The 14166-nt window shown below is 46.2% G+C and overlaps 1 protein-coding gene across 1 annotated transcript in view; it reads left to right on the top strand.

Annotated features, from left to right (window-relative positions):
* Positions 1-14166, top strand: part of PTPN9 (protein tyrosine phosphatase non-receptor type 9) — a 49406-nt gene that overhangs the window by 21277 nt on the left and 13963 nt on the right. Inside the window, exons 2-6 of the mRNA XM_077829316.1 lie at positions 3502-3645; positions 4987-5076; positions 6054-6178; positions 11519-11624; positions 13034-13144. Of these exons, the coding sequence (XP_077685442.1) occupies positions 3502-3645; positions 4987-5076; positions 6054-6178; positions 11519-11624; positions 13034-13144 (576 nt within the window). The remainder of the gene's footprint in view (positions 1-3501; positions 3646-4986; positions 5077-6053; positions 6179-11518; positions 11625-13033; positions 13145-14166) is intronic.

Below are 14166 nucleotides of genomic sequence, written 5' to 3'. Positions count from 1 at the left end.
CTCCCCATCTAAACAGACAAAGGGGAGGGGGAGAGAAACAGAGGCACAGAGAGGTAAAGACACTTGCCCACTGTCAAACAGCAGGGCACTGACTGAGCCAGCGAGGGAACTCAACTGTCTTGAATCCCACCCACCCCTGCACCCTATTCCACTAAGGGTAAAATTTTCAAAAGCAAAAAACGGGACTTAGACACTTGAAAACGTTACCCTAGATCCCACTGCCTCTGTGGTGACAACTAGAGCTGTCTAGCCAAGCCTCAAAAATCATCTCACGTTTTTAATGAAAGCCGAGAGTCTCCTATATTTACACGATTCCTGGTGCTGAGGCTATGAGGAAAGCACCAAATATCATGAGTCTTGCACTAAAATGATGAACGTTGGCAATGCCGCTATTGCTTGAGGAAGGCAAATAGTGTGGATTAATCATACATGTGGTTTATTTTATGCAGAGCCATCTTTATATCTTGCCGGGTGATGCACCCCATTCTGCGGAGGGTTCTTGGCTTCTTCTATCTAGAGATTTATTGTCGGTTATTTATTTTTGAAATGATTATCAGCTCAGAGGGGATGAAAAGGTCCTTTGTGTGTTCTCACAGCAGAATATTTGGGGTTTTGTTCTGCTAGGATCTTTGGAGGATCCCGTTAGGAGCTTAGCGAAAAAAAGTATTGTCTTGGCTAGAAAAGGAAACCACTGTCTCAGGGAGCGCTCAGGGGAACTGACCCTCATCCAGCTCCTGCCTGTGGTTACACCTGTGCGATCCTATGGATGTGCTAGGTATAGCGGAGAGCAGCATACTGCCCTATATGTTTGGTTGTGGTTTAATTTCTTCCTTCCTTTGCCCTGGGCTTTGTTTGTTCACCTGGCCTGGGTTGTCCAAGGCAGCAGTCTGTTTCCTTCTTGGTCACTGTGATGTTTGCTGTTCCAGTCCTCCTTGCGGTGCTAAAGCTTGTTTCTCTGGTTTGGTGCTAACTGGTTCCCAGCCAATGTGGTATTTAAAGCAGGTCGGGGTATAGCTACTAAAGCCATGGCTGGTGGTGACCTTTATGTCTTTGTCATCCACCCTCCTGTATGGAGCGCTCTGGTATCTAGCCAATGTTGGTGGTCTCTGTCAGCTTTCCAGGTGGGTTTTGCAGGACGGAATGCCTAGGGTAGGGGCACTAACAGGTTCATAGGTATGGCTGGTTTTTAACTCTGAGTTTCTTCTCTCTGGGAGAATTGCCATCAGCAGCTGTCTCACTGTCCTATTTAAAGGCAAAGACCTCGGAGGTTTCCTTTCAAACACCATAGAAAGCCCTCTTGCTGGTACACAACAAAGCTCATGTTCTTTGAACATACTCCTCAGCCTGTCAGAAACCCAAACCTGCATCCCTGCCTGTCCCTCTGATTTCTCTCTTTGGATGTTTTGCTGCTGCCTCAAACAACTCGGCATATGCAAACCAGAGCTTGTATTTCCCGCAGAATCCCCTCTCTGCTCTAATTCTTTGTCTTATTCACAGAAGCACCATTGTTCACCTCATTCAAACCGTGAGACTCCTCTTCCCTCTGCCCCCAATGGCCAAACCATTTTGCTTCTTTATCTACAACAGAATTCATCCTCCCCCTCCTGTCCATCCCAGTCACCAAGATATTCCATCCTTCGCCAGCCTCCCACCCTGGTGGCTCCAACTCCTCCTTCTCCCTTGATCTCTGCTCCATCCCTCCCTGATACTGTTCTTCCATCCCAAACTCTGCTACTCTGACCGAACCCCCCTTCTCCTTGTCTCTCTCCATTGGCTTCACCTCTTCTTCCATGGCAAGTGTCCTCTCCTGGCTTCCAGAGCTCTCCAAAACTCCTCCCCTCCCTGTGGCTTGGCATCATCTGTGCTATGCCCTATCTCCTCTCCAACTGTTCTGTTTGTCTTCACCCTTTGTCTTCTCTCCCTGTCAGATCACACCAAGTTTGTTCTTTCTCTCTCTCATAAACCATACAAACCTTCGCCTATTCCACAGTAACCACTAGCACATCCCATGCTGTGTGTATTCCATCATGGATTGTACCTGCTTTTGCCTTTTGGTTAGAGTGTAATCCCTTCAAGGCAGAGGTTTACAAGTTTGGCATTTACTGTATGGAAATGCATGTACTTACTGTGCTGCATAAATAACTAATGTGGGACAAAGACCCAGCTTGAGTCACACAAAGAGGACTGGTAACTAAGGGTGCTTTTGCCTGATGTGGAATAAATTTAATAGGTTGATAGATTTCAAGGAAGAAAAGGCCATTATGATCACCTAGGCTGACTTCCTGCATGCGACAGGCCATGGAATTTCACCCAACCATATTTCTGTCTCTCCCAGAATTCCTTCACTGTAACTGATCTACAACCTCGTTATCCCAGTTGGAACTGTCGATGTAAATAACTCAGGGAAATAGCGAGAGAGCATGAGGTTGGTGTTGGAAGGAAACGAACCTGGGTCTAAAGTGAGAAATGTCTCTCTAGTGAGGCATAACTGAGACAGTAAGAGACCATGACTCTGGTAAGGTGAAGGCTGGTGGGATTCCAATGTACCTGGCATCGTCTGGAGATGGTACAGTTCATTCTCAGCAGGTATCCAGCAGTGCTGAGGCTAGGAGATCTAGCTCCCTTTCTCCGGATTGCCAGCTATCGCGGTTTCCAAAAGCACTGGGTGGCTTTCCAGATTCAGTCTCTGAGGCTTGTCTAACTAATCACTCATATGGCTTCCGGATGCCTTTCATAGCTGCCATGGAAAGCAATATGCAAACTCTGGAGGCCTGTGTTAAGTAGAAAAGTGACTTGCTGCTGTAGCTAACAATGCACCAATGAATGATCCCTGTTCTTTTATTGCTCAATCAGACAGAGCTCGTTTGTTCCCACCGCTCTCATTGGCTGCTGGGATTGATGAAAAGAGTGAGACTGAGTGATTGGTGCATCATACTGTACAGCTTCACTGCCAGCTATCCAATCATTCCATCTCTTTCTCTCTGCCGACTTGTGCAGGCTGCTTTGAGCTGGTGATTTGCATCTCCTTTCTCATTTCATTGTTTCTGCCTTACCATGTGTCACCTACTTATTTGATCCATCGAATGCTTTTAGATACACAAAAAGAACAGGAGGACTTGTGGCACCTTAGAGACTAACAAATTTATTAGAGCATAAGCTTTTGTGGGCTACAGCCCACTTCATCGGATGCATAGAACGGAACATATAGTAAGAAGATAGATAGTTAGATACAGAGAAGGTGGAAGTTGCCATACAAACTGTGAGAGGCTAATTAGTTAAGATGAGCTATTATCAGCAGGAGAAAAAAACTTTTGTAGTGATAATCAAGATGGCCCATTTAGACAGTTGACAAGAAGGTGTGATTAGATACACAGTGGGTTAGAGTGGATTTCAGAATAGCTTCTGTACCAGATTATTTTCCATCCCTTGGTATTTAGTGTGTGCAAACACTAATGTGTCTCTTCCCTCTTGCCTTACCATGCATGTCTCTCTCTCAAATAGGCCACGAAGCAGTTCCTAGAGGAGATTAACAAGTGGACTGTGCAGTACAATGTATCTCCGCTTTCCTGGAATGTGGCCGTCAAGTTCCTCATGGCTAGGAAGTTTGATGTCCTCCGAGCGATCGAGCTGTTCCACTCCTACAGGGTACGTGAGCCGGAGCTGTCTTGGTGAAGGGGGGAGCTGGAGTCAGGCCGGGCTTTTCTGTGCTGCTAAGTGATGTGATGCATTGCAAAAGCTGTTCTCGTTTCCAGGGGAACAGTTATGCTCTCAAATGCTTTTTTTCTCAGATATCTTTTTGCTTTGGTGAAAAACCTACAAGCGTATAAATCAGCCATGCAAAATCATTGTGAGTCACCCAGGCACAAAATCAATTCAAACCACCCTGCCAGGATGATGATAGCAAAAAACCCTAGACAATGTTTTAAACTTGCCCATCCCCCAAACTTGTTCTCTTTCAGACGCTTCTCGTCTTTCCCCTGCTTGGTCACAGGTTTTTTTTACAGGAATGTGTCCAAGGAATTATTGAACTGGGTAGTTCTAGGCCATGCCAACATCCAGCCTTCTTCCCCATCCCTTTTCAGGAACAATATTGGATTCTGTTGAGCAGGGGTTCTCAAACTGGGGGTTGGGACCCCTCAGGGGATTGCAAGGTTATTACATGGAGGGTCGCAAGCTATCAGTCTCCACTCCAAACCCTGTTTTGCCTCCAGCATTTATAATGGTGTTAAATACATTAAAAAGTGTGTTAATTTATAAGGGGGGGGTCGCACTCAGAGGCTTGCTATGTGAAAGGGGTCACCAGTACAAAACTTTGAGAACCACTGCTGTAGAGGTAGTTATTCCATGCTTATCACCGTAGTACCCAAATGCCTTCTGGTCCTGCATTAAACAACTTCACTACACATCTTTTCTAAGCCTCTTCAGGCGACACTGTTAGGAGATGTTCACAGCAGTCTATGAAACCTGAACAAACATTAAATTGAGAATCCAAGATGGTTTCTCTATGGATTCTTGCATACACCCATAATCCTTTGCCCTGGGATCTGGCTAGTGGGTTAACCACACCCACAAAGGACACAATGGCAGCTAAACTCTTAGTGTGTCTGTCCCCCCTATATAAACCCAGGAACTACATCACAACCCCAGTCTGCTGCTTCTGTGCCAGACAAGCTGGCTTGCCTCCCATCCTCTCCACCACCCCCAGTCCTGGGCTAGCTGGCTAGATTTGGTGGCCCAGATGGGGAATTGGTGGTTCTGGCCAGCCTCAGGGATGTGAGAAGGTGGCCCAAGTTTTGAAGCCAGATCTGGAAATTTGTTTGGGTTAGATTTGCATGAGGCTTGGTCACTGAGCAGGTGGGTGGTGATGGTGGCCATATACCTTTAATGATTCCCAGCTGAGCAGGAAATAGTAATGGCAGCTGATTGGAAGCTGCTTCCTGTGCTGTCTGCTGTCCCTGTGATTGTTGTGTGCCTCTGAACCCTTAGGAAACTCGGCTGAAGGAAGGAATTGTGAAGTTGAAACCTCACGAAGAACCTCTGCGCTCTGAGCTGCTCAGTGGGAAGTTCACCATCCTGGTAAGTGTGGGATCACATCCTGGCCTTTCTCTCCCACGGGCCTGGTTTGTGCAAGAGGAGCCCTCTCCACGTCCAAAGGGCCTGCAACCTGGAGAGAGAGCTGGGCAGCACTGGGAAAAACTAAGTGTGCACGGGTCTTGGAAGGTGAAATACAAGGTGGTGTTTGCACCATTGTGTCTCATGAGATTGTAACCCTAAGGCAGGGATTCCAGATTTTGGGGTGGTCCAGCTGGGATCCTTGAAGAAGTGGGGGCTGTGCTTATTCACCCACAACAGCTGTTTTCCCCTCTTCGTTTCTCCTTTTCTCCCTCTCCCATTGGCTGCATCAGTGAACTGCTCCTACCTCCACGCTGAGCAAGATGGCAACGTCTCAGAGATGCTGTTAGCTCATCACTGTCCTAAGAAGTGGGGGTCCTAAGGGAGCTCCTGGGCCAGCTCTCATGCGCAGCAATAGTTGGCGTTAGCTACTCCTTGGGCTTATCCCCTTCCCTTGGGCTATCTGGTTGGTCTGGGGAAAATGCCAGCTAAAGATGATCAGCTTTCGGGGGCTCCTCTGGTTCACTTTAAGGGTGCAGTAGACTAGTGGGAGGCTCGTAGAATGGAATGAGTAAGGAGATAGAATTGTCTTCTCCTCCATGGGTGTAAGTCATGCTTTTCTTGTCCCCCAGGGATCAGAGCAGGAAAGCTCACAAGTTAATGAACATTGTGAAAGGGGAAAATAGTCTCCCTAAAATAAATCCGTTCTGTATGGGGTGTCCTGCACATGTCTGCTACATTCACGCTCGCAGTTCTGCACCTCCAGTTTGCTGCAGCATGAAACCTCCATCATTACTATTTATTTGTAGTGCAAAGGTGCTGTACAATCACACAAGTAGACCCTGTCCCTGTCCCAAAGAGCTCTGTACCATCCATGGTCTCTGCAGAGACTGTTCTGCCACCTGTCTGGTCTTTATGCTTTTCCCCTGATTATCTTCTAGAGCGCACGGGACCCCTCCGGAGCCTCGATCGCCCTCTTCACCGCCAAGTTACATCATCCCAATAAAAGCGTCCAACATGTGGTGCTCCAGGCGCTGTTCTATCTGCTGGACAGAGCTGTGGAGAGGTGAGTACAGACACGTGTGGCACGCAGCTCCTGCCTGCTCACCTTGCTGTTCCTAGATGGGCTTTAATACCTGTAATGCCCATTGCAACCTAGGCGGGGTGGTTTTCCCTGTCCTGCTGAACTCCACAATCCAGGGTTTCCATCAGTATGCGCTGCCCGGCAGGAATTTGAATTTCTAGCATGGATTTTGGGGGGAAATCTTGGCTTCCCTCCCCTCCGCCTCCAATCCCTGCAGCATTTCCAGCCTCTGTCTCTTGTTGTAGACAGATGTGAGCGCATGCAGGACTGGGCCTGGGGATCAAGGCAGAGGGTTTCTTTTTTAAGCCCTACTCCAGAGTTCATGAATCTGTCTCTTTCAGATCCCAAGCTATTTGGGATAAGAGAGCAAACCTGAGCTGATTCATCTGAATGACCTTGGCCTATCTCCTACAATATAAAGGAGACTTGCGTACTAGCTGATTTTCCAGGCCTACGGCAGAGCCTGCCTGTGTGAGCAGCTGCTGGTGGAGGCCTGCAGCACTCAAGGATAGGATTTCTGTGCAGTGGGGGTCTTAAGTTGTATTGGCCACATGATCGGTGATCACACGGTGGGTAACTGCTGCTACCTTGGCTGGTTTTACCCTTATATCTCATTGTGGTGTTGATATGATGCCGCATGATGGAATTTCGTTTTTTTTTCAGTTTGCTTTCTTAAAGACCTACGAACTTACACACACAAAAAGAACAGTATTAAGGCTGCAAAGTCCAGCATGCAAAAGAGGAAATGCCAGAATTCAGGTAGCCTGTGAAACTTTAATTTGGTCCCTTTGTGCGGCTGCATTATGATATGGGCTTTGGTGTCATGGTCACATGCTATTTTCCCCACAGGGCCTCTGCCTCATTCAATGCACAGGCAACCATCATTCTGGCATTCCCTATCTCTTGAGTGCTTGACTTTGCAACCTTAGCCATGTTCTCTGAATGTAGTTTGCATGTGTGTTATAACTACGTATATGTAGGAGATTACACTAACAGCTACACAAGCCCTTGTTTAGTTTTTGAAGATGCCCCATAGGTGGTTTATGTCCTTGAATCTGCCTTTGAAGGGTCCGTAAAGAAGAGAAGTCAAGGGGCGTTTGGCCGAAATGCTGAGGAGTATTAATTGAATCGGTGCTGTTAAAGCAGGGATTTGAAATTGCCAAGCTGTAATTGTGGTACGGCTGCCTCCCCCCTGGCAATATAAACTCTCCTACACGAGGTGCATTAATCTGTTGAATCCCAGCACTTGGCTGGTTGAATGTCCCTAATGCTGCTGTTTGTTTGTTTGTTTTTCATCGAGCTTTCAAAATGAACTCTGTTCTTCAGAGCTGTCTGTGCGGGGCTCAGTCAGAAAGGCCAAAGGCCTGCGAAAGAAAAGCTTGCTGCCCTTCAGTAAGCTTATGGAAAATCCCTAGGCCCAGCTGGCTTCCCTGAGAAATTTGCTAAAACTCATAAAGATCTCGCACCCCTGATGCTTTCGACTGTATTCGAGGAAGCCGTGATCTCTTAATCCCTGAGTCATTGGCTCTGGTATGCTTTAAAGAGCTAAGAACCATGGTCTCCCCTGAAGATTTTCAGGGAGGATTTTTGGTAGGGGGACGAGGCAGGATGTTATCTGGGCATGCATATTTGGAAGCAGGGAGAATACTCGTTTTATATGTAACAGTATCATTCTTTGGAGCAGCTCATATGCACAAAGGTTAATGTAACAAAACAGGGAGCGTACTGTGTGACACATGACAGGCTGACCCACTTTCAGGGCTTTGATTTCCTGATGCAAAAGTGAAAGGAAATTCTTAGCTAGTCACCCCTTCCCCACTCTGCTTATCCCTGGGGTCTGCAGTGCGTAGGGCATGGGATGATCATTCTGCGTTGGGAGAATTTTGAATTCAATAAGTTGCAGTGTCAGAACGTAGTGGAGAAGGCGAAACAAGAGCTTCTTTACTTCTGAATTGTCTTGCTTGTCGGGTGCTCCATATCAGTGTTTCTCAACCTTTTGGATACCAGGGACCGGGCTTGTTGCCTTCTTAAACTGTGTCAGGGACATATCGGGGACTGGCCTGTTGAGAAACACTGCTCCATACAACATGAATGCATTTTGTTGGTATTTAAATACAAGGCTAGTTTGGAGTGTTACCATGCCTGATGCACCCTCAACCCTAATAGTCTACTGCATAAAGTTAAATTTTGAAAAAGAAGTGTGTGCTTTGTTATTGAGTGCATAGAGGAATATGCATTCATTATCCCAAGAGCTTATCTTCTCTTTTGGGCAGACACGCAGTTCAGACTTGTACCCTGAAGGACTGGGGATTGAAAGGTCCAATCTCTAAGCAGTGCAAAGATTGCTTTTTGTTGGGGTTGCTCATGGATTCTCCTCAAGCGTCACAGAAAAGGATGCATCGTCCCTTTGATTATCATTGTTCGTGACTTGTATTTCAGTAGCACCCATGATGTGGTTAGACACTGTTGAAACACACAGGATGACACAGTCCCCACCCCGAAGAGCTTATAATCTTTGGCCAGGTCTATGCTTGGAAGGCTTTGCTGGTATAGCTATAGTGATATACTAGATTGGCAAAGAGCCACGGCGGCTGCAACTTATACTGGCAAAACTCATCACACCCCTGATGGCAGAAGTCTGTAGTGTAGACATGGCCTCAAAACCTGACACTTCTGCAAATGTGAACCCCAATCCTGCAAATGGATCTGTATAGATGCAAAGGACTCCCAGCGTGGATTCAATTTCAGGATCAGGGCTGCTGTCTGTAAATGGGCAGGTAGTTGCACCTCTGCCTGTGAGTACATCTAGTCAGCTACCATTTGAGATTATAAAACATGTGGGCTGACCTGGGGGAATGGCTCTGGGGTGCTAATGAATTTGGAGTGCCATGGCACTGCAGCAATAATCAGCATCAGAATTTTCAGTGAGTGTAACTTGAGTCCTAAACTGAGTGAAAGTGCTTGTATGTTTCAGAAATCAGGAGTTACTGAAAAGAGCTCAGCTTGGAATGCTTTTATTTCCATTTGCTGTGACTGGGTACGGGGGGAATAAATTGGATCGGGAAAGTACTTAGTGAAGGTTTAAATTTCCTTTGGATAAAAGCGTTACAAAGTTGAAATAGATCTCAGCTGGCAAAGCACTGGAATTATTGTTGATTTTCTTTTTGGCTGTTTTTTTCTCACTATTGTAATTAAAGATAAATTAATTAAGATGCCTTTACGCAAGCTGAAGGCAAGCGGACCATTAAACTCACAGTTTGAAGATGCTAGCAGAGCTCCAAAAAGGACTGGACACTGCTGTAAATAACAAGAGCATCCAGAGTTAATATTAGGAGGGTTAAGGAACATTTCCAAAAGTCCCTGACAGACATAAGAAAATCAGTGAGGCCCTTTTGAAAACTTTACCCTTAAAGGAGTTTTGGAAGGCAGAGGAACACGCCATTATTTATTATGTGTATTGCCAGAGTGTCTAGGAACCCTGGTCATGGCCCAGGGCCCCACTGGACCAGGTGCTGTACAAACACATGACAAAGAGACAGTCCCTTTCCTCATGTTTCAGAGCATAAACCTGTTTCTTATCAAAGAGGGGTAGGTAGAAATTTTACCTTCAGGCAGGTTATCCCATAACAAGAAACCTGGCAGTAGCTGGTGCTGGCCTGATCTAGACTGGCATTTTTTTGTTGTCGTTCTTATAACCTCCCAGCAACATACAAAAAATCCATGTGGGGGAGGAGGGACAGATTAACTCAAGGAGCCAGTAAATCAAAGCAGCAGAAAATCCCCTTCCTTTTCCATTCCATCCAGGAGCCCAGCCTCCACCCTCCCCAGAAACCCTACAGAAAAGATGGCTTTTGCCTTCTGCCTAGCAGGCCAACGTTGCACGTTCAGTTTAATTTCAGTTTTGAAATAATTAAACACATCCAACAATAAGCGAACGAGGTAATCAGAAATACACATTTAAAAATCTTGAGAGGACACTGTAAACTCCATTTAATGTACCAAGTTCTTAGCTATGCCCGATTCGCCGTGCACCCTACTTCAGAAACATCCAGCGTGATCTCAGAGAGCCCCAGACAGAGGCGTTGTCTCATGCTGCAAGTAGATGTGAAGCCGTATCTGCCTAGGTGCATCCTGATTCCCCATCTCTGTCTCATGCATTGCAAAAATGAGAGAGAAGGGGTCACATTGATCCCTGGTTTACAAACTTCCTGTTTTCAGCTGAACAGGAATTCTGGTTTCCGCATGAATGGAAAAAACAGGTTTTCACCTGTTACAGATTTTCTTTTTCACTGCTGAAGCTATTGATTGTTTGAACCAAGAGGCAAGAAGATGTTTGTACAGGGTGGTGCACATATTAATTACAAGCAAGGTGTAATTAACAAGCAACGGGCACCTTGATCAGTTTCCTCGTGCACAAACCCTCCCCAGGCTTTTCTAATCTGCCGAGTGGATCACTTAACTGCACGAAGTTTAGACCAATGATTTTTTTGATGTGCACCTAGCACTTAGGCTGCAGTTCAGAAAATAATGGGCAGTTTGTGGGCACAATTTGGCCCCCTTACATCTGGAACTGTTGCATTGCAGGTGTTACATTTCTAAGCTATTTTACTGGCCAGATCCTGTTTAAAGCAACAGGGCCAGCTCCCCCATTCATTGGACCTCGTGCTTCTGTAGTAGAAATGCTACGTTGAAAGTGCCATTTCCAAACTGCTTACAGGGGAGAGGATTACAATACTTGATAGCCCAGCATCCATCTTGGTTTTATTCTCCTTAACTTTGAATGCTCGATTACTGGGTCTTGCCTGTAGTAAGGCCCCAATACAGCAAAACACTGTAAGCATGCAGTTGAGTCCTATGGACGTCAATGTGAGTTCAGTGAGGAGTAGGGTAACCAGATGTCCCAATTTTATAGGGACAGTCCTGATATTTGGGGTTTTATCTTATACAGGTGCCTATTACCGCCCCCCACCCCCGTCCTGATTTTTCACACTTGCTGTCTGGTCACCCTAGTGAGGAGTTTGCCAAATTGCCATCTATGCCAAGAATTGATAGTGCAAATACCCTATTTGAGTTTCTGTGATCTTTTTTTTTTTTTTTTTTTTTTTCTGTTCCTAAAAACCTGGGGTCAGAACCTCAGTGGTATCAATGAGCTGAGGGTCTGGCCTCTGTTGTTCAAAGTGAATATCCTCCTTCACGCATTGCAAAAAAAAATAATCATGGTACTTAAGGGGTTAAAAGAATCCGTGCTTTGCGTGGCTCTGTGCGCCAGGATTCCACGTCACCAGCGGCAGGTGATTTTTTCTTTCTCCCCCGTGCACACAGCTTTGAAACGCAGAGAAATGGTCTGGTATTCATCTACGACATGGCAGGCTCCCACTATACCAACTTCGAGCTGGACCTGAGCAAGAAAATCCTCAACCTGCTGAAGGTAAAGGAAATGGTGCAGGGGGAGCTGATGGGAACGGAGGCTTCTCCCTCTGCGTATTCTGAGACTCTGCAACCTATTGTAGGGGGTAGAAAGGATAGCGCAACGGATAGGGCACTGGACTGGGACTTGGGAGCCCTAGATTCAATTCCGCAAACTTCCAGTGTGAACTTGGGCAAGTCCCTTAATCCATCCTGTGCCACAGTTCTCCCTCTGTGAAATGGGTACAGTAGTGCTGCCCTATCTCACAGAAGTGTCATGGGGATAAAATCCATTTTAAAGACTGTGAAGAGGGCCCTATATGTCCCTAGATAGAGACTGCAGAGTGAAGCAGCTCTCTTTGAACCCTGCTTTCCCTTAGACCCTGAGAGTTCAGAACACATGTCTGTCTCCACTCTTCATGGTAGCAGGAGTCAAAGCCTTTGCCAGTGCTATAAATAGAAAGGGTGAGAGTACTTGTGGGAAGTCACCATCTCTGCAGTGACTTCTTTCAAACACTAATATCTCTGCTCTACTTACTTTGCTATCCAAAGCTATCTAGACTGTGAGGCAGTGCTGTCTAGTGGGTAGAGCACAAGACTCAAGATTTGATTTCTAGTCCCAGCTCTGCCACCGGTGCACTGTATGGCCTTGGGCTAGTCAACCTCAGTTTATCCATCTGTAAAATGGGGAGAAGAGTAGTTCCCCATTTACTTCAAAGCAGGTATTGTGAGGATCAGTTAGTTAATGATCATAAAATGTTTTGGACATGTAGGGCCTGATGTAAAACCCACTGGAATTGGTGGGAATCTTACCACTGACTGGAGCGGGCTTGGACCAGGCCTGTAAGTACTATATAATGTGAAGGGTTTGCTATTAGAATGTCTCTGCTTCATGGTTCAATGGCTGAGAATGTTTCAATAAAACAGAGCCAAGGTTTTTTGACTAGTTTGTTTTTAGTACCCTGACAATTACTGATTTCCCAGAAGAAAACATAAGAGAAATAAGGAAGCATTACGCAGGGAAATGTTACCACAAGACTTTCCCTTTCAACGCACAAACAATTAAACTGTAACCATAATGCATTTTATGTATATACAGAAAAGTTAAATAAACCAGAACAAATTAACTCATGAGCTTTAAGGAAAAAAAGATCCCCAAGTTCCAATTGTGTGTTAACACAGCTAGGCATTTATAATGCACCCATCAGCATGGCCTGTGGGCTCCACGCCTGTAACTTCCTAAAGAGCAAAGAGTTAAAGCAGCTTGTTCTTTCCTCCAGTTAAATTGCCTCTTGCTGTTGGGCCCTTTGCCTAATTTCTCTCCAGGCATGTGCTGTATCCTCCCCCTGCTGGCCGTGAGCGGGGAAGGCAGGAAAGAGAAGGCATGGGTTGAGGTTGTGGTTTTAAAATGCATCCGTGTGCCATCCACAGGGAGCCTTCCCGGCTCGTCTCAAAAAGGTGTTTATTGTGGGTGCCCCGATGTGGTTCCGAGTCCCCTACTCCATCATCAGCCTCCTGCTGAAAGAGAAGCTCCGAGAGAGGGTGAGTAAAACATGGGCCGGGGTGGGGAGGTGCTGGCACATGGAAAAAAGCCCCGAATCAGAGTCCCTGCCATGGGGAAATTCTCCTGAAACAGGGTGCCACGCAGGGAGACTGTGAGGCAAAGGCTGATGTTGTGTGATAGATAGGTGATCTCATAGCCTCTGGTGCAGCCCTTTTCATACACGCTGGCCAATGCATTCCAGTGATGGCAGCTGGGTATTTCTCCCAGGGTTGCTAAAGAAACATGAGGCTAAGGGCTAAATGCATGAAGGGTGCAAACAGGAGCAGCTGCATTGAAGCCAGCTGGGTTGTGTCCATCACACCCAGGGTTGACTTAGCCCTGAGCACTCAAAAACGGGCCCGACTGTTGAACTTGCAAGAATCTCCGCTCACTTGTGCCTGCGTGTGTCCACACCAAAGTGCTTTTGTGTCTGTGCAAATGGTTGCACTGTTACCCTGCTGGCACAGCGACATGCTCTCTTGCAGCCAAAGCTTCCGAGGCTGCACTTGGCTGAGAATCTCCAGTTGGACTCTCTTGTTGTTGTTAATGTGTATGATAACTGTGGCTGCTGGCCCCAGTCCCATTCAGGGCCCCGTTGTGTTTAAAGGGGAAATTAAATGTTTTTTTTTTTTAACATGTGTGGGAGGGTGTATGTAAAAAAAACAACCACCATCTGATTTAGGTCCCAATGCAGCAAAGCAAGTAAACATGTGCCTAACTTTAAGTAGATGAATAGTGCCATCAAAATCAGCATAACTACTCAACTGTACTTGCTTTGCTGGTCTGGGGTCTACCAGAACTCATAGGTAGCCTTAAATTAAAGGCCCAGTCCTGACTTTTTGGGCGGGGTTTAGGGCATTCGGCCTATTGCAGATCATATTCTAACAGGCTAAATGGAAAAGGCTTTAATTTGCAAAGTCCTTTGATCAGGCTTCTGGGCTTTTCCTGCAAAAGTGGATTGTATCACATCCAACTACTGTCTGTCTTAGGTTTTCACTTTTCATTTAGCACCACAGAATCT

This window comes from Eretmochelys imbricata, chromosome 10, assembly GCF_965152235.1.
Source record: "Eretmochelys imbricata isolate rEreImb1 chromosome 10, rEreImb1.hap1, whole genome shotgun sequence".
In the NCBI taxonomy this organism is placed as follows: Eukaryota; Metazoa; Chordata; order Testudines; family Cheloniidae; genus Eretmochelys; species Eretmochelys imbricata.
The sequence above is the reverse complement of the archived record's forward strand: the minus strand, read 5'-3'. Positions and strand labels throughout refer to the sequence as shown.